The 27,733-nt window shown below is 40.4% G+C and overlaps 1 protein-coding gene across 1 annotated transcript in view; it reads left to right on the forward strand.

Annotated features, from left to right (window-relative positions):
- Positions 1-26,774, forward strand: part of GAP43 (growth associated protein 43) — a gene marked incomplete at its 5' end in the record, with an annotated part of 42,628 nt that extends 15,854 nt beyond the window's left edge. Inside the window, one exon of the mRNA XM_022557734.2 lies at positions 25,611-26,774. Within this exon, the coding sequence (XP_022413442.2) occupies positions 25,611-25,699 (89 nt within the window). The remainder of the gene's footprint in view (positions 1-25,610) is intronic.
- Between the last annotated feature and the right edge of the window lie 959 nt (positions 26,775-27,733).

A 27,733-nucleotide genomic window follows, 5' to 3' on the forward strand; every position in this document is an offset into this window, starting at 1 on the left:
GATTCTTTTATTCAGTAAATAAATAACCACCTTTTTTATTTTTTGGTGACCCAAAGTAAAATATCTCAAAGAGTATCAAGTACTACAAAAGAAAAATGCATTACTTAATGGATGCTGCAACAGTAGACAGAGAACTGCAACAGCCGTGGCTTTAGCCAGCTCTCTTCCTGGAAGACTGCAGTGCAAGGGAAAGCTCACAGGTGCTAGAATTGGACCTACCTATGTTTGAATCAAAGGCCTGGTCTCTAATCAACTTTATGCCACTAGCTCAACATCAGATTTGTCATCTTTGAAATAATATAATATCTTCGTTGCTGAACTTGGTAGTTGCTAGTACTAAATAGATCACATGTAAGGTGCCTACTATGGTATTTTATTGAACACATAGTAAGTGTCTGATAGAAAGTCACCATTGCTTCTGGTTTCTTTCAATTGAAGCTACTGGGAAACTTTTTTTTTTCCCTTGGTACTACTTCTAGTTTTATAAAGGAAATTGATGAGCAAATAGGACGTGTTTTATGGCCAAAAGGAGAGACATAATGATTTGCAGCCTCTTCTGGGAGTCAGAGACTATTCTATTTGGCCTACCTTATAGCTCAGCAAGATTACCAAGTCCTTACATTATCAGTAATGATTGAGCTTGGAAGCCAGCCAAGGCCACCAGGTAGTGATGTTAGGATTAATTTAGGCTCCATGTAATTGGTCCCTGGGAAACTGCAGTCTAGGGATTCAACAGAAAATGTTGGGGTCCCTTAAGGGAAATAACCAATAAACTCTTTCTGGGTAGATACCACCTATAAACTGTCACATCTTGGATTTCAATCTTACAAACTTACACCTAAAAGGAAACTTAAAAATCTCCTAGACATGGGAACTGGGTGGACTTCAGAAGGGTCCTTTAATCCCCTGAAATTATTTGCAAAATGTTATACTGGGTGTGAATATGGGTGATATTCTGGTGTCCTTGTCTTTTATCAGATATTCAACTGGGACCATGACACATAAAGATTAAGATCCACTGGACTCGGACACCCTCCAGGAGATGTTGTATTGTGGTGTGTTTTAATGAAAGATGAAACATGCTCTGGGATCCAGCTTGCACGGTCTGTCCATGGTCACACACTGAGTTTGGGTCAGAATAGAGGAGATAAACCCAGAAGTTGCAGAGACTGTATTTATTGATTAATATGCATAATTTCCATACTGCACTAGGCACTATGGGGGATATCCATGCTTAAAAGTGAATATCTGTTATCATGGAAGTTACAGTCTGGTTGAGAAAGAAAAGTAAGTGTCGTAAAAGAAAAACAAATCCAGGACCAGTCAAGAGCAATGTACGGAAGTGCCAGTTTGCAGGCTGCAGTCTGTAATTGCAAAGAAGGAATTCTGAGGTTGGGATGATGGGTAGGGTCCTAAGGAAAGAAATGAACATTTCTATGATGGATTGGTGAAGATGCTGGCCTAGTAGCTCGTGTCAGTGTGGGAGGATGGGATATGCCGAACCTACTTATTAGAAGCCTTAAAGTGGTCAGAGGACTTCACCCTCAGTGTAGTAGTTAATAGAGGGCGAATAGAGGGTGGTTGAAGTTTTTACTTTATTATATTATTTTTGCTCCAAGAATGACTCCGATGTTTCTACAAGTTCTACACATAGCACAATCTACACGTACTAATAATTTTAGCTTATTCGTTAAAGGAGCTCCAATGAACAGTTTTAGACTGAGCTTTCAATCGTGTTGGAAAGACTGAAAAATAAAAAATAATTTCAGGACAGCTTAAAAATAGAATCCAGTCACAATAGGCGGTTCCAACCCTATTGCATGGCTCTGTCACTTGCCCGAAGCCCTTTCTTCCTGGAGAGTGATTCCGGACTTTGCCTTCCACCCAGGCTTCCAGGCTGGGAACGGAATTACGCTAGTGCCCTCTGCTGGGAGGACTTGGGAAGTTCAGCAGGAAACAATGGTGTCCTGGTCTTTGCACTGTAGGGGCTGAGTCGGTGATTCTGGGCCCACGGCAGCCTCCAGGCTGGATTCATTTAGTGCTATTTACAGACTTCCCAGTCAGGTATGCTCTGGCATCATGCCCAAATTCATTAACCAGGAGTAATCAGATTTTTACTGTAAGGAAATTGTCAGCTAGTTTTTTAAAATAGTCCAAGAAGACTGTCCCCTTTTACCCCGGCAGTTTGAGAGCTGGACCCTCCTTTCACTGAACACAATACCATGACTCATGGTGGGTGGTGGCCATCTTGCTACCAAACAATACCTCTTGAGGGGCCAGGGAGAGACTCTGAGGCCATTTTTTTTTATCCTGTTCAATTATTGTTTTCTTTTAATGGCGGGGAGAGCACATTGAAATTCATCGCTGACTTCCTGGCTCAGATCATCAGAATTAATGGCATGGTGTTAAATTAGATTTAGAGTGCCTACTCTGGTGTTCCTGTAGTACCCTGCTCAGCTGATTTTTTGCTAGAGGGGAAAAAAAATCAGTTGTAATTATAATTAGGAAAGGGGTAGGGGAGTGCTGAGAAGGAACCCAAAAGAGCGAAGAGCTGTGAATTCTCATGTGTGGAAATTGGAGGCAAACTTCTAAAATAAAATGATGGGCATGGGGGAGGAGAGGATAGATTGAAACGATCATTTCCAATACTCCACTTTTATTTTATTTTATTTTTTTAGGATCAATAGCCTGGACATGGAGGTCTGCCTCTGGTTTCCATAACAACCTGGCTTATTGAGAGACTGCAGGCTCCGCAAATCCCCAATTATCAGCCTTGCAGGCCTTATTAATGGAGCTGAGGATCCCAGTGAGGCAGGCAGCTTATTGCTGCCACGTGCCTGGCGGGCTGGCGGGAGGGGGGAGGAGATGGGAAGGGGAGATGTATGATGAGACAGGAGCTATTTGTCCCCCTGTCACTTAGGGGGCTGCAGCCGTACAGCAGGCTGTGTGAGTGGCTCTTGAAGCCTTGAGTGGCAACGGCCGCTGTTGCAGAAATCGAAGTGGAGATTGTTTTCTCCAGCCCCACCCCAAAAGCCATCCATCTGGAATAAATCCATATGAATATATCACATGCCCCGTATGCTTATTGAGCTCCTATAATTAATTGAGGCTTCCTCACAAAGACAGTGGTGACTCTATATTACTAATATTAACTCAAGCCTTAATTAACATGTGAAGCCAACCTAATGCATATTAGATAGCTTTGAATTACTCAGCCTTTGGTTTGGTGCTCGCTTATTAAGTCTTCACTATAGAGTAACTGCAATAGCAACAGTAATACTGAGGATGGTAACAATATAAATAACACTTACTTGTCTTGTGCCAGGCTCTCTGCTAAATGCTCTACATGGAGTTTCTTGTTTAAGCCTCATAATGACCCTATGATGAGCGGTATCATTGTCCCTTTTACAGAAGTCAGAGAACTTAAACGACTTAGGTCACATGGCTAGTGAGTGTGAATACATCAGGGTCTCATTTCTGCTCCCTGCATATAATTATTTTTATTCTCCCCTTTTATTTAATTTGGTGTCCTCAAGGCAGAAAAGGAACAGCACATTTACAGTAAATTCTGTGTTCTCCAGTGTGATTGGGGAATGGGACATTCTGGCTAATCAAATGTTTTGATTAATATTTGCCATCATATGTTTATTGGATTTCCAATTGGGAAAGGTTTGGGATGTAATAAAATATATACAACATTAGAATTATAGTAAGCATAGTCATAAAATGCTTCAGGACCATTATACGAATGTCAATTTTTATTGTGATGCAGAAGTGTTAGCCGATAAAGATGTCTGTTTGACAGCATGACAGATGAACTGTTTTTGTGACATAGAGATATCAATGCCTTAGCACTTTGAACTTTATATATTTCAAAGTACTTTATGTGAACCACCACTGAAGCTCCATGGGATCAGAAAAAAATCTTTTGGGGTCTTCCAGAGTTAAAGAATATTAGTGCTTGGAAAACCTCAAACTCATTAAGCACTGTGGATCCCTAGACTAAGTTTTTATTAAACCAGAACCTTACGCTGTGTGGAAAATGAAATATGACACTCCCTTGAGGTGGTTCAATCCAAATGTGCCATAGAGCACTGTGAGAGTGGATCAAGGTTGGCAGAATTTTCATTATAGTTGCTCAAACAATTTTTTTTATGCTTTTAGTCTCCAGAACCAGGAATAGAACTTGTTCACAAGGACCATATCTTATTAAGGATTAAGAGAAGTGATGATAAGGGCTGTTCAAGTTAATACTTACTGAACACATCGACTAAGCATCTTATATGTATCATACTTTACAGCAATCCTATGAGGTAGGTACTATCCCCATTCAGTAGATGAAGAAATCAAGGTACAGAGGGGTTATATAACATGCTCAGAGTATCACATTTGGGAAGTGGTGGGTTCTCAATTCAAACTCAGGCTGTCAAGCTCCTGACTCTGTATTAATCAGAGCTGTCTACATTCAGTGGCTCAAATTTGTTTCTTCCCAGCCTTGAATCCATGACAATCACACCTACCCTCTCACCCTCCAATGAAACTTTTGCCAGAGGCACAGATGACTTCCTCATTGCTAAAATCCAGTGGTCCATCCCATGGCTCGTCTTCTTTGGCCTACCAATAGCATTTCATAGTTGATCGCTTTCTACTCTTTGAAGTACTTTAGTTACTCTTCTTCCAGCATATTACCTATTCCTGAGTTTTTCTGCTAACACATTGGCTATTCCTTTTCAGTTTCTCTTGTCCTTGCTTCTTCATCTCCTGGTTTCTAGTTGTTGGAGTCTCTCACAGCTCAGCCTTGGACCTCCTCTTCTCCATCTACATTTACTCTTTTGGTGACTGCTCCCAGTTCATGGCTTCAAGTATTGCCTACAACCTGATAAATCCCAATGATCCCTCAGTAGCCCAGACCTCTCTCCCCACTCCAGACCACCGCTTACTCAACTTGTGTATCGAATAGACACCACAAGCTAAACATTTTGAAAACCAAACTCCTATCTTTTCTCCCTGAACCTGCTCCTTCTTGAGTCTCCCCACCTCAGGAAATGGCAAGCTCACCTTTTCCTGAACCTCAGGCCACATATCTTGGAATTATCCCCAACTCTTTTGTCTTTTCCAATATTAAATCTGTCAGCAAATCTTGTTGGCTCCACGTTCAAAATATATCTAGAATCTGAGCACAATTTCACTTTCTCTTGCATCCATCTCATTTCAATAAAAGCCAAGGTCTTAACATGGCCTCAGAGCCCTCCATGATTAGCGTCCCGTGGAGGTCACCACTTGAAGTCCACTTTCTCCACGCCCCTCTCTTGCTCCCTTCCAGCAACATAATGCCTGTGCTACGGCCCTGGCAAACCACATGTGCTCACATCCAGGGCGTTTGAACTACCGGTCCCTCTGTCTAGAACCCCCCAACCCCCCCCCCGCCTTTTAGATCCTCATAGATTCCACTCTCTAACCTTCTTCAGCTTCTGTTCACATGTCACCGTCTCAACGAGACTTTCCCTCTGACGGAGATTGTCACACCACCCTCATTCCGTCACTATTGTCCTTCCCCACATTATGTTTTTCATAGCTCTTATCACCACCTGACATGCTATATATTTTACCTGTTAATCTATAGAATAATATAAGCTCCACAAACAGGGTATTGTCTGCTTTATTATTATTTTGTACACTGCTATACCCCAGCAACTAGAATAGGAACAGAATGCTCAGTAGAAGTGTGAAGATGAAGGTGCCTCCTTAGTCAAACAGAGTAGCTGAGTCAGTGCTGATGGTCAATGCATAGGCAGCAAAGGTGACCCAAAGTCCCTCTCACACTCAGTTGGTTTACTCCTTATCACCACTGAAGGAACTCCTCCTCTGCCTCCTGGACAGACATTCCTCCATCTTCCTCTTCCCTTGCAAGTTCCTTGGAGACTCCTATAATTCTTACATGTAATACCATCCCTCCTAGGGACTGGAAGATGTTGGCAGCTGGGCAGTGACTATAACCCGGCTGTCAGTGGCACCAGAGGACCAGATCTGTGTCCTAGACACTGCGTTATAGTCACTCCCTACATGGAACACAATCATAGGGAAGAAAGTGGTTTCATCTCCCCATGCAAAGTATCCATCTCTAAAAGAGGACCATTTTAGCAATTCCAGACCACTGGGAGTTCTGCCCTGACTGAAAATAGATGACATAAACACATTTTTGCTTAGGAGGGAGCTGCCTTTCTCTCAGGTTAAGTCATCAAATCAAAGTCATGAAAGCTTTAATGTCTAATAAGGAGTCTCTGGTGGATTAAAATGTTCTACTTATTACAAATGATAGTTAACTCAGTATTTACTTATTAGTAGCCCTTTCTGAGTATGTTGAATTTGCCTACATGTTGCTTATAGCTAAATACGGTTGGAACATTTTTTCATACAGGAGCATTTCTTCAGAGGAAACACTGCATAAAAATGTACAGAACGTATATATATATATACACACACACACACACACACACACATCTCTTGGTTTTGATCAGTCAGAGTCCAACGGTTAACTCCCACACCGTCTATTAGCTTTGCACAATTTAGGAAACAGTTTTGTGACCCAGATAACACCAATAAAGTTAGCACGTCTTCTGTTAGACTCTAACTGTGATGGGTAAGATTGCCTGAGTAAAGGCAAAACACTGTGAAGACAGATAATAAATGTAGTCTGTATAGCTGTAGACAAACTTTGGTGAGAAAGGGCTGCTCTGCATCACCAAAGGGTCTGGGGGTCCCTGGGGGGGGTTGTATGTGGTGGTACTTGGTCAAGGAAGTGGAGTGGAGAGATGGGGTGGGGGGGTGGGAATGGGTACAAAATTAGGTGGTGAGAGGGGTGGAGGGGAGGGGTGACAGTGCTACCTGAAAATCTCCATCCAAAAAGAATGTGTAGTGGGAAGGGACCAGGGTTACAGCAAGCAACTGTAACACTTCAAAATCTATGGATTGGAAACCTCTGATGATAGGCATCTGTCTATGAAGAAGAGAACAAAATAGATTTATATGACAGATGATTTGGCCCTAAACTGGTATCTCTTCATTTCTTACTCATTCCCTCAACAATCCCACCACCAACTTCCTTTATTTAAACAGCATCCTAACCCTTTCCTAGGACAAAGGAAAATGGGAGCAGCAGGAAGGGTGGACACTTCATGTACAGAGCTGTGAGTATTCTTTAAGTGCTTGTAAAAGTGACAACCGTTCTTAGGGACCGGAATTTCCCACTCCCAAGGCTGCCTCAGGCAATTGTTGATCATGTCTGTTTACTGTCAAAAGCTTTGGTTTACTGAGGAAGTTGATGGGAATGTAATCATTGCAACTCAGCTCTTCATCTTTAGCAACCTGTGTCCTGACACCTGCTGGGGATGGCACATTTGTATCTTGTCACCACTTGTGGAATGTGCATGAGAAAAATGGTAAGCGGGGTAATGCCCCCATTTCACAGAGAGTTGTGTTTCCTCTTGCTCTCTCCCCTATTACTCACACTCTCTCGCCATTATCCCAACCTTCCTTCCTCTCCCCGCTGCCACCAAGCTCCCAACAGGATCTCCTGAGAGTCGTTACTCCTCAGCCCATCAGTCAAAGTTGTGGGTTTCCATGGTTACCAAGCAGCTGGTGTCTAGACACTCTGAGAGATGCCTTGCAATTGATCTGTGGATCTAGCTTCTATCACACACACCCTTCCCCTCCCGCCTCCTCTTTCCTCCCATTTCCTCTTTATTTACAGCAGGCAGTAATGCCAACACAGGATGGAATTTCCTTTTGACAGGCCATTAAAGGAAGGAGGGGAAGAGAGAGAGGGTGAAAAACTCGAACTTGCTGTCTCGTCATATCAGGGAAGTGAGAAAACAACTGAAATGACAGACCCGACGTGGCTCGCTCTTTCTTCCTCAGGGAAGATTTTATTTAATTAAAATGTGTTAAATTAGGGGACAGTGCCACTAGTCCATCGGGAGCCATCAGCATCTTTAAGAGCCAGTAAAACCTTTCAGGATAGGGCTTTGGCTGATGACACTGGACTGAGGTAGAATCTTTTCACTGTCTCTGGGCAATCAGTGTGATTTCTCTTCCTATGCTCAGGGGAATCACACATTCGTTAAGTGCGACAAGAGGGAGAACTCTGGAGGGAGATACAGGCAATTACAAGGAAAGACCTGAACACTGACACCTCAAATCTGGAAAAGTTATGTTTAATCTCTCCCGTTTCTCCCAAGAAAGAGAAAAGCAGCTCCTAACAGCCAGGATCTGGCCTGGCACCTACAGGTGGGCTTTAGTCTTCTCCTATTAACATACACAGTTTCAGAGGACACAACATCGGACTTTGTGTGATGGTTCCAGACAAAGCAAGACCCCTGTAATCATGTCTGAACACGGACTAAGTATGGACATTGTCTAAACCATAAAATGGCCAAATATTTCCCTAGCCTGGCTGTATGAATGATAATGCTTACCTCATTCTTCCTTCCTTCTAGATAATATTTATTAAGATGACCAATCATAGGGACTTCCCTGGTAGTGCAGTGGTTAAGAATCCACCTACCAATGCAGGGGACACGGGTTCGATCCCTGGTCTGGGAAGATCCCGCATGCCATGGAGCAACTAAGCCCGTGGGCCACAACTACTGAGCCTGCATGCCACAACTACTGAAGCCCACGTGCCTAGAGCCTGTGCTCCGCAACAAGAGAAGCTACCGCAGTGAGAAGGCCGTGCACCGCAATGAAGAGTAGCCCCCACTCTCCACAACTAGAGAAAGCCTGAACACAACAACGAAGACCCAACACAGCCAAAAATAAATAAATTGAAAAATAATTTTTAAAAAGTGATGCCAAAAAAAAAGATGCCCAATCATAAAATGACACCTATTTTGTGATAGCATCCAATAAAGAGCAAAGCTCTGCTTCCTTGAATCTACCTCCAAATCCTGTAGCACAAGCCCAGATAAGTCCTTTCTAACCCCCCTCTTACTGCCATGCCTCATGGTTCCATGTTGTGTGCTCTCGCTAGCTGTGACGTGTCAATAGACCAAGCTGTGTTCAACTATGGGTATGTTTCTAGTAGTCTTTTGCGAGACTCTGCCACATAAAATTTCTTTCTACGTTATAATTTATACTCAAGTTAGCTTCAGTAAAAAAGTCATTTTCTCCCACATTTTCAGAATATTTTCAATACTTTATCCCCAAATTTATTACTAACTCTCCCTGAGTTCACCAATTCTCCTTCTAAGATCTCATAAAAACCTAACCTAGAAAACAAAATTAACTGCTATTTTATTTTTCCTATCCCTAGTATTTTCTTGTGTTTGGTCTCAACATTGGACAAGAAGGCCCAGGTCCCTGGATGAGTTTAAAAGCCTTTGGGAATTCTATGAACTTAGCAGTGATGGCAAAGACATGAGAGTCAGACAGCAGACATGAAACATGTCCAAGCAAATTATAGTGAGACTTCGACCAAAAAATTTTATTTAGTACACTTTCATTTAAATCGCAAGGAAAGTCATGTCCCCTCTTTTAGACTCAGTGATGTACAATAGTTTGTTGGGACAGCAGCTATATCCTCTTTCTTTTCGCATTATCATCTGTAGGCTTTAAATAACTATTATAGTTACCCCTATCAGCGACAGCGGAGGAGCGTGCAAGAGGGCCACCTTGGAGGCAGAAAGATGTGCTAAGAGGTGGCTCTATTGGCTCAGACGTTAGTGTTGCCACCACCCCCTGAAGTGCTAGCCTGGTGTACTGTCCTGTGTCCCTTTAGGCCACACCAATGAGGTCACTTGCTGCCATCTGTTTTCCAAGTTGAGTTCTATGTCTGGTTCTGGAATCAATGTCATTCTCATTCCTAGACTAGGAAGAATTAAAGAGCCCTACACACAATTGGCTCAGCCTCAAGTCAACTTGTGCCCAAACACCAATAATTGGTCTCTCACTTGGGAACAGTTCTACTAACTAAACTTCATCTTGGTTTTGCTCTACCTAGGTCCCTGTCTCATTCATTTCATTTGAACTCTGATTTCTCTTGAGACTAAGACCCTGCCTTATTCTCATCCTGTCTCCTAGAGATGGGAATCTTGTTCTTGGTCCCATGATTAGGGGACCCTATTGCTGGCTGAGAGACTTGCCCGCATGTCCATGGTCTGTCTATACTGGCCTCTTTCTAGCTGCTGTGTTCTTTCAGCTTCCAACGCCTGTTGACTATCCTTGCTGTTGACCTTCTATTTGACTATTGCCTTTAACCATATATACTTCAGATATTGTGTTATTATTACCTACCTGTCCTTCCTTCCTCTGACTACTACTGGCTCCGTGCCCAAGCTGTAGTAGTATTGCTAGTCTCTTTTCCCTGTGAGTTTGGCACATTTTTCATCAAGTATATCAGTACAGCACTTATATTTAATTGTTTTTTCCATTTCATGGCCTCAATTGGAAATATGTGTTGCTGAGAAAGGAGAATCAATAGACACAGATAGATGCACATAGAGAGGGAGGATTTTAAATCTGGATCTCTGAAAGAATGATAAGGCCAATCTCATTATATTTGTAGCGATAGTGGTTGTGTGATGTCCGGTATAGACTGAGATATAGAATTGGAGCCAGGAGTAGAGTCAAGGATGTAGAGAAGTATTTGGCAGTAGAAATTGGAATTTGATGTATACGAGGCCAGGAGTCATTAAAGCTTGTGTTAAAGAAAGTAATATGCTTACAGTGATGTATAGGGATTAACAATATGACAATGATAATATAAATGTGGTGGTTACCTGGTTATGGGGTCTGGGTCAAAGTCATTAGAGAGAATGAGTTATTTGATGCAGAGCCTGCAAAGAGAATGTAGAATTGAATCTTGGATTGTGTCTTGTTAGGGGATAAGGAACAAACACTAGACCCAGAATGGCAAAGAAAAGTGAGGAAACAGCAAACACAGATCCAGAACATGGTCTTCATTAAAGTTAAGAAAAAAGGAATATTTTAAGAAGATGTCAAAAACAAAAATACACCAACAATTAAGGAGTTGGTTTTGTTCAAACTGTTGCAATAGGGACCCCAGCTCCCAAGATCACAGTGTCTTGGCAGGGTGGCTTTTCCTTAGACTTTTACAGGAGGAGTAGACAAATTACAGGTGGGGTGATTTACAAATGAGGTTATTTTGCAATCAGGGGAAGTCTAGTCAGTTAGCTGAACAAGATTTATTTATCACTGGTCTACCTTGTTTCAAAGAGACAAACAATTCTATCCTCATTCATGAAACAAAGAATAGAAAGTTCAAGGCAAAGGAGGAAAGATCTGTGTTTGGCCTTGTTACAGGTAAACAAGGGAATCACCCATGAGTCTTCTGGAGTCATGAGAGAAAGTGGACAGCAGATCATATGGAGAAGAGTATTTTACAGTAAGCCATTTCCTAGAGCATAAAAGGATGGGGAGACTTCAGAAAACAAAAGGTTGGGAGAATTTCTTAACTGCCCCTATTTTCTGGAGCATAGAGCTCAAGTAAAAGTCAACACTGTCAAAAGGAGTAGTCAGAAAAAGATCAAGAGCAATGGTAAATGAGAAAAGGCCTTATGATGTGGATATAATTTTGAGGGAGGGGGTGAATTTGAGGAGAGCACTGTTAGAAAAATGATAGAGTTGAAGTCAGCTCCTAGAGAACTAAGAGAGGTGAGATGAAGAAAAGGCGTAATTTGAATTTATTTTTTCATGAAGTTTGTTGATTGAAGAGGAAAAGAACAGGTTGGTAAATTTCTTGAAGAAAGAGGCTGTTATCTTTGCATTTTTGGACCCTCTTGTACAAAAGAAAACATATTGAGGACATATTTTGTTCTGTGTTATTCTAGAGGAAAGAACTCCATAAAAACTTAGGAGAGGTAGGTGTTAGATGACTATCAGGAAGAATTTACAGTTAGAGCTGGAGTGGCCTGTTGAAGCAGAGTCTGCCTGTCTGCTAGGAGGATTCTGGGAGATTCCTGTATTAGGTGAGTTGTTGCTGGCGGGCCTCCAGAGCCCCTTTCTATTCTAAGGTCTCTGTATGCAGTCTGATTACTTTCAAATAAATAGGGTTTTGAAAGAAAGAAGAGAGTAGGAGGTAGATTCTAGACATAAGGTATGTCTTAGAAAATAGTTTTATTGGAGAAAAAACACTGGATGGAGAAGATAGAAAGCCTTCAGCAGGATGATTTTTCCAATGGCAGTGCTATAGGATGGGCAGGACACATATGGTTCTATGGTTCTATCTAAGGTAAGCTATAGACTCACCATGCATCTTTATTCTTTAACTGCTAATTGTCCCAATGTCTCTAAATAGCCAAGACTATTACATTCTTTGCCACTAAATATAAGAGCTCTGAGATCTTCCCTAAAAAGAGAGAAATCACTACAAATAAGAATATCACTTTTTCGATATAGTTCTGGTTGTGTTCCAGTGAGTACTATTGATTCTTAAAGCAATTTTTCATTCGAAGGCAGTGCCATAATTTGACAGGTCCTAGGAAGCCAAAACACACAATGAGTGCAAAATGAATTGTCCCAGCAAGAGATGGGGATTGCATCTGTTTACCTGCACACAAGCATATAACAACAAACAACTTTTATAGGGCTTTCTTTTTACAATAATATTTTTTTTAATTAATTTCAAAATTGAGTTAACCTTCTCAGTGGGCTTTTGAACACTCTGCTTTCGTTGGGAGGTGGAGGGGGTGATAGATGGGGGAATGATATGCACTTTTATTTGCTCTTATCAGGACATAGTACTGATCTCTTAGAGATTTCTAGGTGTGACAGCATTTGTAGTAATTTCAGCTACTTCTGGACTTTCATTACCCAGCAACTCTTTAGTCATTGAGTTTATGAAACCTGCCATAATCAGTGATTGCTATTCAGCCTAAGCCACCAATTTTAGAGGTCCCCATTTTTTCCCCTCTCTATATAGAATATTCACATCACCTCTCACCAGTTGTGCATAATGTGTTGAAGTTTGATGCAACAGTAATCCTCAGCCCTGGTTCTGCAAGCCTCCGGAGTATCTAAAATTACTTCTGGTAGCTCTTAAAGTAAAATTATATTGAGTTTACCTTTTATTCCACAAAGGAGAGAAGGAATGGAGGGAGTGAGGGGGAAGGAGGGAGGGAGGAACAGACTTACACAGTGCATTTAGGATTAGTGGAGAGAGATGCCACTAAAAATCAAGCAGTGGAATTCATCATCCCCAAAGGTTGTGAGAGACATTATGGTGTTATGGGAGGATCACTGAATTCTCATTAGCTGTGAGACTTTGGGCAAGTCACAGAAATGCTCTACCTTCAGTTTTTCTCAGAGGGAGTGAGGGGCTGAGATCAGATAATCTCTAAGATCTCCTTCAGCTTTCATTATTCTGTAATTTTACAATTAGGAGCTCACTCTGTAACAATATATACAGATTTTGTATTTTTGTCCTGAATTATGTGGTTTATCCATTTGCAATGATAAAATTAGCAAGACAACTGCCAAGTCTTTAGTTTTCTTTGTGCTGTGTAGATACAGCCATAAGGGAAAATTAAACAACACAGATAAATAATTGTTTAGCTAATCTCAGTTACTACCCAAACACATCATGGTGAGACATGGCAAGGCATGAGCTGAATATGACTCATAAGTATAGTGCTTCTCTTTTAAAATTTAAATGTTATCCAAGCAATAGATATTCATACGTAGGAAAATTTTTTAGGCCGCTCTAGTCACTACTGGAGAGACCCTTATAGAGTTAGAATTGTTTCTAGTTTGGGTTTCTATATTTTAACTGTGGAGTCAGATAAATCATGTAATCAAATATCAGATCATGAGATTTGGCAAATCTAGACCTGCTTTTGATTTTAAAGACAAATGTTGAAAATATTTGTAATATTTTTTGTAATACAGCATATTAACTCAATATATGTTAAAACATTACAAATCATTGGTTGAATTTTTAAAACCAGTATAATCTAGAAAATAGTTCACTAACTTTCTCAAGGTCTGCCAAACACAAATTACTACACTTTTGTAACTGATCACTAGATAAGATCTAGGATGACTCATTGTTGAAAACAGTGAGCAATAGAAATATCTAAGGAAACACAATTGTTTGAAATGGCTGGTATAATACCTAAGCAACTTGTTTCGATAGATGTGAAAAACTTCAAGAAAGAATAGCTAAGAGAGTAGATTCAATGAAAAATGACCAACAAACACAATTAGCCTGTCCAACATTTCCTCATCTCCTAAGTGTGGACCTACATAATTAACATCAAATACATGAAGTTTGATTTTTAGAAAATTATTAACTTTCTCTGAAATGCAGGAAGAGGAATTATGAATAAACTTTAGTGGAGAAAAAAAATGCTAACTTCAATCACGTTTGATCAAGATTTCAAAAGAAGTATGGCGTTTCTTTGCCTGTAATTCTTGTAAGAAAGTGGCCACTTCCTACTCCATCTTTAATCTCTTTACTCTTCAAGGTTTGCTGGAATTCCATGCTTGAGAAGTCCCAGAAACGAGACAGTACGGTGCATAGACAGAAGGAATAACCCACTCAGAGCAGTCTTCCACACAGCCCTAGGGATTTCTCCCCCCAAACATGCCTTGTCCACAGAGGACTGCAAGCCTTTCCGGAAATGGAAAGTTCTTTCTCATAATAAAGCTGAAAATTTTCACTGTAAATGATCATTTTCCTTAAGGTTAAGGGACAAAAAGTCCTAGCTTTCTTTCAAGTCTTGGGTTCAATAATTATAATGAATCAGGGCATTTTTCTTAAAATTGGATGTACTGTCTTAAGCCTGGATAATTGCCATCCCCCCTGTAACTTGCCTACTGGAACAAGATTTACGACACATCTGAGGGCAAGGGGTTCCTTGATTCTTGCTGAGTCAGTATAGTAAATGTACTTTTGCTACAAACTGGAGGGAATCCAATGGAGCGAAGCCCATGGATAAGGTGGTTTCCTTTGAAATCAACTGACTGCTATTTAAGTGTGAAATAGAGAAGATTGTCCTCTTCTGAAGTAGAGGCAATAGCAGAGAAGGTCTTGCCTTTTGAGACATTACTATTTACCAGCCTTGATTCTTGCATCATAGAATCATGCCTCTCAAGTTTGGCCAACAGTCAGCTTTGCCCTGGTGATCATTTTTGGACTTTAGATTTTGACTTCAAAGCCTTTTTTTCAAAGAATTTTTTTTTTTTTACTCTACAAGCAGAAACTTTATAAGGAACAAACTTCTCTCTCCCTCTCTCGGGATACTTGAAGAAAGTTTCTCTTTGGCTGTAGTCTAAGAGTGGATACGCATGAATTAGTGGAGAGAGAGAGAAGATAATTCTCATTTATTAGGCACATAGGTGAGCAAGGGAGTGACACCATGTTAGGTTGTCTTTTTTTTTCCCTCTCATTTACTGCTCATCACAAATCTATGAGGTAGATATTATTACTTCCACTTTACTGACAAAGGACTAGGAGAGCACGGATGATATATATGGAACACCAGTATGCGAAAGCCCTTAGCACTGGGCTTGGCACATAGTAAACATTAAACCAATGTTAGTTCCCTCCCACTCACTTAATAATAATCGCCAATATTTACTGAGCAGTTTACTGAAACATGCCATTCATTATTAAGTACTTTAAATAATTAACACATTTGAGTGTTTTAGTAACCCCATGAGGTGGGTACCAATGTTAATACCAATTACAGATAAGGAAAGTGAGGCAATAAGAGGTTAAATAACTCACTCCAAATCATGGTGTCAGAGATAGAATTTAAATGCAAATAGCTGGCTCCAGAACCAGCTGTCTTAACCACTACCCTGTGCTGTCTAAAAACAGTGATGCTTATAGTAGATGTCTATCTTTTACATTTGGGTTTCTTTATCTCTGAATAATTTGTTATAAAATTAGAAGACATAAAATTAAAATTAGTATAAAAAAAGGAAGATGATGGAATAATTCTTTCCATGCCTGATGCCTATAAATCGGAATAATATCGTTTCCTTTTCATAATACAATATTTTGAAATTCAGGCTCTTGGTCATGACAACAATACAGGTCCACAGTTTTTAGGCTTGAGGTAATTAAGGTTTTATCTACATGACACAAAGCATATTTGGAACTGTCCCCTTTTTTCATCACTTTCGTCCCTCCTATAAATATTAAACGCCTATCTTGTGATAAGCATGACGCTAGGAGTTGATGTTAATATAGAGGCCTTGATTCATTAAAAAAATATATATTTGCCAGCACTTTCCTAAGCATTTGAGATTCATCAGTGAACAAAATTAAAAATCTCTGCCTCTGTGGAGTTCAAATTATAGCAAATGTATCAGACTTTCCGTTTGAGAAATTAGTTCACAGTCAAGAAGACTAGAAAAGATACCACAAACTAGGATATAATGCAAGGGATATAATTTCTATACAAATAAAGAGTAGGAAGTGATTAATTCCATGTAGGATAGGTTTGGAGGTATGGAAACAACAATTGAGCTGGGTCATGAGGGCTAAGCTGCAAACCCAAATGATTCAAACCTTGAAGACTTGCTATGTACATTGACTAAGGAAATTGACTGGCCTGCCTCCCATCTCCAGTCCTTGATTTTTGGTTAAAGGAATAACTTTGGTGCCATTCCCCAGAATCAGAGCCTGAGAAGGGACTCTTGTGCGAATACTTTATTGGTGGAAATCCATAAGGGAATGAAGAAAGAAGAGAAGCCAGGGGAAGAAGACAGCAAAATGGGTTCAGGAAAAGCATGGTCTCAGCCTAATCCCACAATTTGTGCTGAAGCACAAGTTGCATCACAGACAGAGATTGTGTCTGGAGTCACAGGGGGCAGAAGGGGTATCACCTCTCAGGCACCTCAGGTTGAGGTGATTCAGTTTACATCCCCCGCCCAAGGAGCAGGTGTGGGTCATTGGCAGCCAACCCCTCCAGCAGCTGGGAGCTGGGGACATGAGCCTGGTAAAAGGGATCTGAGGATGTCACCAACAACATCTGTAAAAGGAGCCTAGGACAACTGGAAGGTATAGGTAGGGATGTAGAGATGTTGAGAATATTTGAACAGCAAGTGAGGGGAGAGAGAATATTGAGAATTGGATTTTTTGGTATCTCTTTTTGCTTTGGTAGGCCATTTATAATATCTGCCATAGTCATTCTTTATTTTTTACTTCATTCACTAAAAATATCTTGAGATGTGAGTAATTTAAATTTAGCAAATTGGAAAAGTTCACACTGTTAGTTAGGACTCCTGATTTGGAGTTAGTTCTTGAAGACAAATACAGTGTGACTATCTTTTATCCTGATTAAAGGGAACTGCTTCCATTTTGAAGTCAGAGTCCAGAAATGTATCTTCCTGGTATAATTTAAGAGTCTTATGTCAGACACTCCTTCCCCTTTTATTTTTCCAGTGATAGTGTTTTAAAATTTTTAAATGCCTTCAGGCAATACCTGCTCTTACAAGGCCTCCGTTGACCGCGCCACTGGATTTTACCTGTGGCTAGATTTTCACATTCACATGAGCTGCCTGGCACCGTAGACAGTTGAATTTGTAAAGGCTTAGAGCGATGCAGCTAAGATTTTCTCCTAGCTAGATTCTCCTCACCTGGGATACTATGAGGTGAAAGGGGAGATGCAGAGTTGAACTCTGGTCAGATGGGATTTTGAATTTTTAAATATATATATAATCTACAGAAGAGGGTAAGACAATTTTTAGGCTGAACTTCTTCGGATAGTCACTACTATCAACACACTATATCACAACATCACTTCTCTATCCCTGACACAGCCCTTCTCAAAGTGTCTCAGTGTCATAGGAGCCGTCATTGTTTGTACTGACTCCCCATTCCTCCACTCCTCCCGCATCCTAACCGTAAGGAATGCCTCGGAAGATCTACAGATTCAACTTCCAGCTCAGCACAATGTAGCTGAGGGGAGGGTTGAAGGAGTGAGTGTACTTGACTTTTATGCTAGAGTGGAAATATCCCCCAAATTTTTATTTTTATTTTCAGCCTTTAAAAATTGACTTATTCACTGTAATAATGATAAGAGATCATGTTAACTCCATTCAGCTTTACATGTTTATCCCATCTTGCTCCAAAAATGACTTAAGGCAACTATGCAAGCCACATAAATTGCAATTTTTGATCTTTCTACGTGTTTCTAATGGAGGAAGAAGGTAGGACACTCGTTTTTGATGGTTTGATAGACATTTTGTAGAGAGAATGTTTAAGATGTTTTCAAGGCCAACTTGTACCGTCTTTGACTTTTGTTTTAATTTTTTAAAGTCTCTGGGTCATTTGTGTTTCAGAATAAAACACTAAATTTTGTTCCAAAGGCTAGAAATCCTAGATTCGTTCTCAATTTCTGTAACAGAGTAGATCTATTTAACTAATAAATCACTTGTATTCTTATTTAGAGACTTTATAGGAACATTCTAGGGGAGAAGTCCTCTTAGTCGTTTACCTGAGAAAGATGATTTTTTTTTTTTCCTGTGGGAAATTGCTTTCTTTCCTCCTGGGATGAAACTGTTAAACTTAATGGATGTTTTTTCCGAATCCCACAGGCTGGATTAAAATCTCAACATACTACATGCTGCACTTTAAATTTTATACAGTGCTTTTAAATACCTTCCTTCAGTAAGGTGAGGCAGTCATTATTATCCATACTTCTTATAGATTAGAAAATGGAGGCAAAGAAAAGTAACTTCTCTGAGGTCAGATGACTAATTGGTAGCAAGGCTAGATAGAAATCAGCTTGGTCCTAGGCTGAAACTTTTGAGAGAAGAAGACTTGTATGGGACTTCGCCTCTGAATTTTCTCCTTGGTTAGGTTTTTGTCTGCTACTCTGAAATCCTCAAGTGAGTAGTGTGGTAAACAATAGGATTAGTTGCTTTCAAAGTCTCAGAAAGCATTGAGCGGGAGCATAGGTGATACTTGCACCACTCTGCTGACACAAAATGCTGTATACTGGCTCAGTGTTTTGAGAGGGACTTGAAATGGAAAACATGATAAAAATGAAAAACAAAAAATAGCAAAATGTGACCACCCAAAGCCATGATCCAGGCTCCAGACTGATATCTGGTACACAGCTCAAGAGGAAGACCATGTAAGTAACAAAGGGATGTATGTGAGGTAGCTACAGAATGTTTTTTTTATTACTCTTCTTTGAGCCTTTGAGGTAAGGATGCTTAATATTCAAGAAAAGTGAAAATCAAAAGGGAAAGGAAGCAAACAGCCCAGCCCAGTGGTGATTGGTAGAGTAATTGTGGGCATGGCCCCAGGATGATAGCAGCTTCAATTTAATCAATGTTGACAAGGCTGGGGAGAGCTGGGCAGGTCCCAAGAGGTAATGTTTTACTGGGAAATCCACTCAACCTAATTTCAGTAATGGAGGGCTGTGGAGGGGCCTGGACCGGTGCCAGTAAACAGGGCCATTAGAGCTCAGTGTAGGCGATGGCAGCTGGGAACACCGCCATCTCTCCAGCAGCACTGCAGCCGGGCTGCCTGGCTGAGCACACAAGCAGCCGCTGCTGCATATGCTCCTGGTATTTGCTCACCAACAGAATGTGCAGACGTGCTGGTCTCACCCTTTCGAGGAAATGAATGGAATGCATAAAGACAAGAGCTGCTTCCAGAATCTATTTCAGCAAGAATCAGAGAGCCGGTTAGAGGCACATATTTCAAGGACCACTGTGAAATCATCCACCGGGGTCCCCTACCACCACCCGGTTCCAAATGGGTGTAGAAATGACTTTTATTTTTATTGCTGACTTAATGTGGTCTTGATCTTTCTTAGGACTGGTAGTTGTGGGTCAAGAATAAGAAAACTACTAGAGTTTTCCATATTTCAAAATTTATGAGATTCATTAGAGATGCTCAACTTTGCAAGTCCAAGAGAAGTGGCCTAGGAGAAAATATGCCCCTTTGCGCTGAGCTCTTCTTGTCTAGATATTACTTTTTCCTTTATCACCCCTTCTCCCACAAACAATAATTACTAGCATATGAATTCCAAGGAGGCAGAGCTTTTTGCTTGATGTTTTCATTGTTGTATCACCACTGCACTGCATTGCATTTGAAATGCATGGCACATATCACTTCTCGGCCTTTTGGCTAAGATCAAGTGAAATGCATGGCACATTCCCTGGTGGCGCAGTGGTTGAGAGTCTGCCTGCCAATGCAGGGGACACGGGTTCGAGCCCTGGTCTGGGAAGATCCCACATGCCGCGGAGCAGCTAGGCCCGTGAGCCACAACTACTGAGCCTGCGCGTCTGGAGCTTGTGCTCGGCAACAAGAGAGCCCGCGACAGTGAGAGGCCCGCGCACTGCGGTGAAGAGTGGCCCCCGCTCGCCGCAACTAGAGAAAGCCCTCGCAAGAAACGAAGACCCAACATAGCCAAAAATAAATAAATAAAATTTAAAAGAAAACTATTAGAAATGCATGGCACAGTGTGTGGCATGTAGTAAAGGCCCAGGACCTTTTACTGAATAAATAAATGAATTAATGAACACATTTCTTTCTTCCCTTTTGAAGCAACCTTCAACTCTAGAACATGAAGAATACATGGCTTTACTGTCCTGATGTTAACTTTCTCTTTTTAAAGTAACAGAAATGATAAAATTCATGGCAGCTGCTAGTGAACGTAGTTATTTCTAAGAGGTCTTTGGGCCCAGAAGAAGTAATATTTTTGTCAAGGCTAACATGCCACGGCTGGAGAAGGGTATAGCTCTTTATCAGATTCTAACATTATCTCTTCAAATTGACTGCAATTTTTGAGAATTTATTTAATACAAATAATATTTAGTAAAATGGCTCAATTTTATTTTATTAAGAGACAAATTTTTCCCCCTTTTAGACCAAACTGCTAAAACACATCAGTTTTTTGTTTTATTTATTTATTTGGGGGCATAGTCTAGATCATAATAAAACTGGATTTCAGGGTTGATTTCCGGGGTGAAGACTGATTTTGGGGAAGAAACCCATCCTAGGTAGAATAATAATGATTCCTAGTGAGGATGCTCGCTAGTCACATGATATATACACATAGATAGGAGATATATACAGTCGACCCTTGAACAACACAGGTTTGAACTGCACGGGTCCGCTTATATGTGGATTCATTTTAATAGTGAATACTACAGTACTACACGATCCGTGTTGGTTGAATCTATGGACGTTGGATGTTGGATACAGAGGAACTGCAGATATGGATGAACCATGTATACGGAGGGCCCACTATAAATTATACATGGATTATTTTCAACTACACAGAGGGTCGGCGTCCCCAACCCAGTTGTTGTTCAAGGGTCAACTGTGATTCACTTTGTGATCTTTCTTTTCCTGTAATGCATTAACCAAAATAACAGTATTAATGTTAGGTTTTCATGTTTAATATGAGTAAAAGTACTATTCAGAGCTAAACTGAAATAAGGAGAACACTTTCTGTTCTTTAACTTGCTGGATTTCAGCTGTCACATCAGGCTTTCCTCATTCACCAGCTCCGGGCCCATTTACTTCCCTCACTTGTTTTATGTCACTTGGTATTGAAAATCCCTTTCAGTCTTTAGCTTCCACAGCCTCTTCTTAAGCAACAACTGTCTCAGAGAGAGGTTGAGCCTCTAGATGGGGAATGTGATTATTTACGCTAATTGGATCACGATCACTGGAGTGACCAGCTGGCCTCAGCCATTCATCCATCTTTGAACTCACCATGATGATCAAAGGTTTTGCATAAAATCCTAAAAAGAATACATATTAACTCATCTCTAGCATTTACAAATTATGTAATTAGTGCCGGAAAGGGCCAAGACCAGATTTCATATTATTCAAGACTAATCAGAATTCTTCCCTCTGTTCTGAACTGCTTTTACAAAGACCAATTTTTAGACTTCATAGTCTCCAGGCCTACATACCTGTGGACCCCCTGCTATAGCTCCTACTCTGAGCCCATCCACCCTTCTTGGGCAAAGGGATGAGCTGGGAGAGCAATGTAACATAGATGCTACCTAGATGGCTCTGCCCTAGGTTGAAATTCACTGTTGCCATTCACAGAGAGTGTGTTCCTTTACCTTGTTGTGCATCAGCTTCCCCGCCTATAAAACTGGGATGAAAAAGGTATAGCTGTGAGAATTAATCAGATGGCACAAGTGCACTCAGAACTGTTCTAAACATGTAGGAAAGACTCAAATATGGTAGCTATAGCTAAACACTTTATACAAGGGGTCAGGAAAGTGACAATTTATGGTTCTTTCCGTAAAGACCTTCTTGACCTTCTCTGGTCAAATTTGACTACCTGATATAATGGGGAAACCTGGACAAGTAGAAGACCTAGATTTTAGTCCTGGCTTGACATGAGCAAACCATATGATTTAGAGGAAAATCTCTTTATTTGAACTTCAGTTTCCTCTTCTATGAAATGAGGATGTCCATTCATTCTTTCATTCAGCAAGTATTTATTGAAGGCCTTCCCTGCACGGGGTTCTGTGCTGGACATGGGGGATTCAAAGTTGTACAAAAGTAGATACTGTCATTACCCTTGAAGACTTATGGTTTAGTCACTGGGTGATCTTAGAGGTCCCTCTCACTGCCAATATTCTATAATTATGGATTCCATTGCCTATGAAATGTTTATTACAAAAGGCTTAAACAAGAGCGAGGGTATTTACTGGTTTTCTCACTTTACTTCTCACTACCTAGAAGAATGTCTGGCACATTGCAGGTGTTCGATACCAATTTATAGAACAACTAAATGAATAAATAATTATATTTCAAACACTGGAAAGCATTTGAGAGAAAGAAGCATTTGAGAGAAAGAATATGTAGATATTGAAGCTCTTTTAATAAGGAACAGAGAGCAATGACTTCCTGTCACAATAAACAGATGCATGTCAAGTTTCACTGTTTCTCCTGGGCCTAGGCAAAGAATGACAAGAGAAAGTGGGGGAATTTGGAAGGATTTAACCTGATTCCACTCCAGAAGTGGACAGAAACTGTGGCTACTTAAAATTATCTGGATCTTCTTTCCTTCTTTTTCTCCTTTTGAACTGTGTTCCCTTATTTCACAAATATACCTCTGTTCTCACCTTAACCAGCCTGATTTCACCTTTTCTCTTGAGTTTCCTAATCTCCTTTAAATCATATATAATAGCTCCCAAGTCTTTATTTTAGTAAGAGAGGTTTGAAGTCTTCTCTTGCTCCTGTAGCTAATCCTTCTATGTTCTTCTAGACAGTTTAAATCAATATTCTGTTTCTTTTGCAGTTTGAAGAGGGCACTAAATATGTGGTTTCTTGGAACCGGTAAAGATGATAAACCACTGTGGGCATACCTGTAGTCTCCGAAATTTGGGCATAGCTAGGGAACTAAATAAATTATCTGAAAGAATTGAAAATTACTATAAAAAGATCTAACAAATATGGAAGCTTTCTTCTGATAGAAAATTAAATGATCCATTAGCGCACCAAAGTTCTATAATACACGAGGAACACTGCTGGTACATAGAGTATTATGAAGATCAGAACTGAGTTAGTTTCACCCAAAAATTTTTGTTAGAAAATGTGATCAGTGTGCTGGTTCTTCAAGAGTTAATAATAATCACCTTGGAGGGATCTAGCCTTAAAAAATTCTTTATGAGTTGTAGTAGATAGCCTCACTAGGATAACTACATTTTGAAAGTAACTTACAGTCTGTTTCAAATCCCACAAAATAAATCAGACTTAAAAACTTTGGTCAAAAACAAGTCATTGTAAGATAAAATGACCTATCATAGTTACTATTTACCAGACCAGCCTCATTTGATTCTTAAAAAAACACATCTGTTTTCAAAACGATAAGCATTTTCTGCTACTGAAGAGACTTAAAAGAATATTAATAGATAGGTGTCCAAAGAAGGAATCCCCAAAATTATATTTAGCGGCAGTGGTCTTGTTTGGATATAAGTGTTCAGCTTTATCTGAATATAAATATATAGCTGACTGATTTCAAAGAAACATACATTTTTATGAGCTCTTCTAATGGTCTCCTAAAAGTTCCCCATTTCTCTAGTCTCAACATCTCTCAAGTCTTAGAAATACTTGTGTGAAATATTGACCCTTGGCTGGCATCCGGGAACTTGAATTTTGAGAGGGTTCTCACCACTTCCTAACTAAGAGTGTTCACTGTGCCTAAACTCTTTGCGCCAACAATGTGGTTTATGCTGGACATCTGTTTTCCTCCTGGGAGTCTGGATTTGGTACATGCTAGGTAGAGGGTGCCTACACAACCAGTCTCCAATAAAAACCCTGGACTTGTAAGCTCAGGTGAGCTTCCCTAGTCTCTGACGTCTCACACATGTCACATTTCATTGCTGGAGGAATTAAGCACATCTTGTATGAGTCCATGAGGAGAGGACTCATGGAATCTTGTGCCTGGTTTCCTCCAAACATCGCTCCATACAACTTTTCCCTTTGCTTTTTTTGGTTTTATATCCTTTCACTGTAGTAAATGGTAGCCATGAGTAGGACTATATGCTGAGTCTTGTGAGTCCTCCTAGCAAATCGCTGAATCTGGGGGGAGTCTTGGGGACCCTGATACAGGAGTTTTGTTTAATAACAGATGTGATGTCAAGGCAAATTCTCTTTCCATTAGCTGGCATACTAGTAAGCTGTCTGTAGTATGAAATCAGTTGACTGAGTTCTAGCAGGAAACCAGGCAGAAGAGTAATTAGAAAATCACCTCTTTCCTAAGGACAAAAATGATCCTTTAAAAAGAAACAAAGTCTTTCTTATTAAGCAAAACACACTTGCCCTACGGATAAGTGTACTCATTTGGAATGTTTTTGACTGCCAGAAACTAAAAACTACTACAGTGGCTTAAAGAAGTTAGTTATTTGTCTCACATCAATAAGAAAAAGTCTGAGGAAAAGTGTCCAGGAGTAGTATGGTCGGTCACAAGTAGGTTTTTTTCTCTCTTTGTGCTTCACCATTCTTAGTGTATAGTTTTTATCTTCATGGTCACAAGATGACTGCTACACTACCAGGTAGTTTGATGTCACAGTCATCAAGAATAGGAGAAAATAAAGAGCAAACACCTTCTCTGGAGCCTTCCCAGGGAAGTCTGTCTCTATCGATTTGGCCATCACTGTGTGATATGGACATCCCTAGCTCCAAGGGGAGCTGAAAATGCAAGCATTTCACTTTCCAGCCTTTATAATACTAGAAATAAGGGGTGAGAGAGTTGGAATGGATGTTGAATGATCCACATAAAGTATCTGTCATGATAAGTCTGACATTAATGCAAAAGAAATACAAGATCATTGTGGACCCCCCATGTGTGGATACCTTAACTGTAAGGCCGAAAGATTAAAGACCATAGTAGTTTCTCTTTAGTGAACTCCTTGCGCACGATATCACAGCTTTGTTCCTGAGCTCTTCCCTATGTGTCACTGAACAATTTCCTGGGGGTAAACTCTTCTGAACCTGGAAATTACATTACTGAGATAGCAATAATCTCTTTTTATCTTAAATCTTTTATGAAGTGGTATGAAAAGAAGAAATGCATTGCACTATCATCTGAACAGATGAGACAAAATACTAACTCTGCTTCCCCTGCCCTAACCCCATCTGTTTTCTTCCTCAGAAGCTGTAGACGAAACCAAACCTAAGGAAAGTGCCCGGCAGGATGAGGGTAAAGGAGAAGAACGCGAGGCGGACCAAGAACATGCCTGAACTTTAAGAAATGGCTTTCCACATCCCCACTCTCCCCTCTCCTGAACCCTGTCGCTCCTCACCCTCTTCTCAACTCCTCTCTGAAGTTTCCCTTCCTGTCCTACTCACGTCTGTGAGTCTGTCCTCTCCCACCCACTAGCCCTCTTTCTCTCTGTGTGGCAAACATTTAAAAAAAAAAAAAAAAGCAGGAAAGATCCCAAGTCAAACAGTGTGGCTTAAACATTTTTTGTTTCTTGGTGTTGTTATGGCAAGTTTTTGGTAATGATGATCCAATCATTTTGGGAAATTCTTGCACTGTATCCAAGTTTTTTGATCTGGTGCGTGTGGCCCTGTGGGAGTCCACTTTCCTCTCTATCTCTCTCTGTTCCAAGTGTGTGTGCAATGTTCCGTTCATCTGAGGAGTCCAAAATATCGAGTGAATTCAAAACCATTTTTCTTTTCCTCCTTTTCAATGTGATGGAATGAACAAAAAGGAAAAAAATCAAAACCCAGTTTGTTTTGAAAATAAAGAAATAAAGCAAATGTGCCAATTAGCGTTAACTTGCGGCTCTAAGGCTCCTTTTTCAATCTGAATATTAATAAACCATGAGAGTAATCAAACTCCCAGTGGCTCTGTGTTTCTGTTCCATCTTCTCATGAGTTGGTTTGACACACTGGGATTCTTACATTTTATCTTTGTTCTGGCCTCCCAGTCTGACGCCAACCACCCTGACAAAGAAAAGATGGATGAAACCATAAGGCTTCAGTCAGAACCAATGGCGTAGGTCCTTGATGGGGCTCTCGGGCGCTATTTTATTTTGTAGGGCTGCTGTAACAAAGTGCCACAGACTGGGTGGTTTAAACAACAACAGACATTTATTTGCTAACGGTTCTGGAGGCTTGAAGTCCAAAATCAAGGTGCTGGCAGGGTTGACTCCTTCTCAGAATTGTGAGGGAAGCATCTGTTCCAGACCTCTCTCCTCAGCTTGTAAATGGCCATCTTCTTCCTACATCTCTTCACATCGTCTCTGGGTATCTCAATAGCCAGATTTCCCCTTTTTGCCATGTTGGATTAGGGCCCACCCTAATGACCTCACCTTAACTTTATTACCTCTGTCAAATCCCTGTCTCCAAATAAGGTCTCATCTGAAGGTATTTGGGGTTAGGATTTCAACATGTGAATTGGGGGAGGAGGGGCGCAACTCAACCCATATCAGGCACTAAGACTTGCTTCTACTAAAATCACTTCAGCATATTTTCATGACTCAGGAGAAGTATCCAATGGAAAGTTATTCTAGGTTTTGCTAAGTTAAATAATGTAAGACATGCATAACTCTTAGAAACCGCCAGGCTTTTGTTTAGATAATTTATTTTTAACCCAAGTATTGACATGGTCCATTTAATTTTTTCAGTTTATTAACTTCTCTTAGACTTATCCCCACACAAGGCAGCTGACAGACTCTTGATTAGTCATAATCATTGTTCCTGCCAATGGTGATAGTATACAAAGAAAAGGTCTATATTTAGCACATCTATCCTTTTCAAATTTCCTTCCAGTTTCTGTTTTCTAATACCCTCTACTAGAAGGTAAGCAGTTCCCATGAGAAACAAAACAATGTCCCTAAATCTTAAGCATCTGATGCTCCCTCTAAATTTCCTAAGTCAATCCTGGTACAAATTCTTAACATGTCGTACTCTGTCCTGACCCTGATTCTCATAGACAAGCATTGCCAATGGACTCCCTTAAGCTTTCTGCATTCATCTGCACATAGAATTTCCCAACAAGGAAGAGAAAATTGTGTCAAAGCCTTCAAAATAATGAAGATCATGGAAATAAGTGATCTTAGGAGATACAACCTACACCTCGGGAACTCTCCTCAGCTTTGTGTGGAGCTGGTGCCCAGTTAATGCTTTGAAGAAAGCTGATGTCGCATGAAAGATGAGTCCTTACTGGATCAAGGGGTTTTTCCTCATCACTGACACTAAGTGGAAGAAGAAATCACAAGGAAAAAGGTCTATAAGGAAAAGCATAAAAAGGTCAAAAGGAAAGCATCA

Source organism: Delphinapterus leucas, chromosome 4, assembly GCF_059928025.1.
Source record: "Delphinapterus leucas isolate spDelLeu-1000000601 "Yukka" chromosome 4, BTC_Dleu_Yukka2, whole genome shotgun sequence".
NCBI classification, from domain to species: Eukaryota; Metazoa; Chordata; class Mammalia; order Artiodactyla; family Monodontidae; genus Delphinapterus; species Delphinapterus leucas.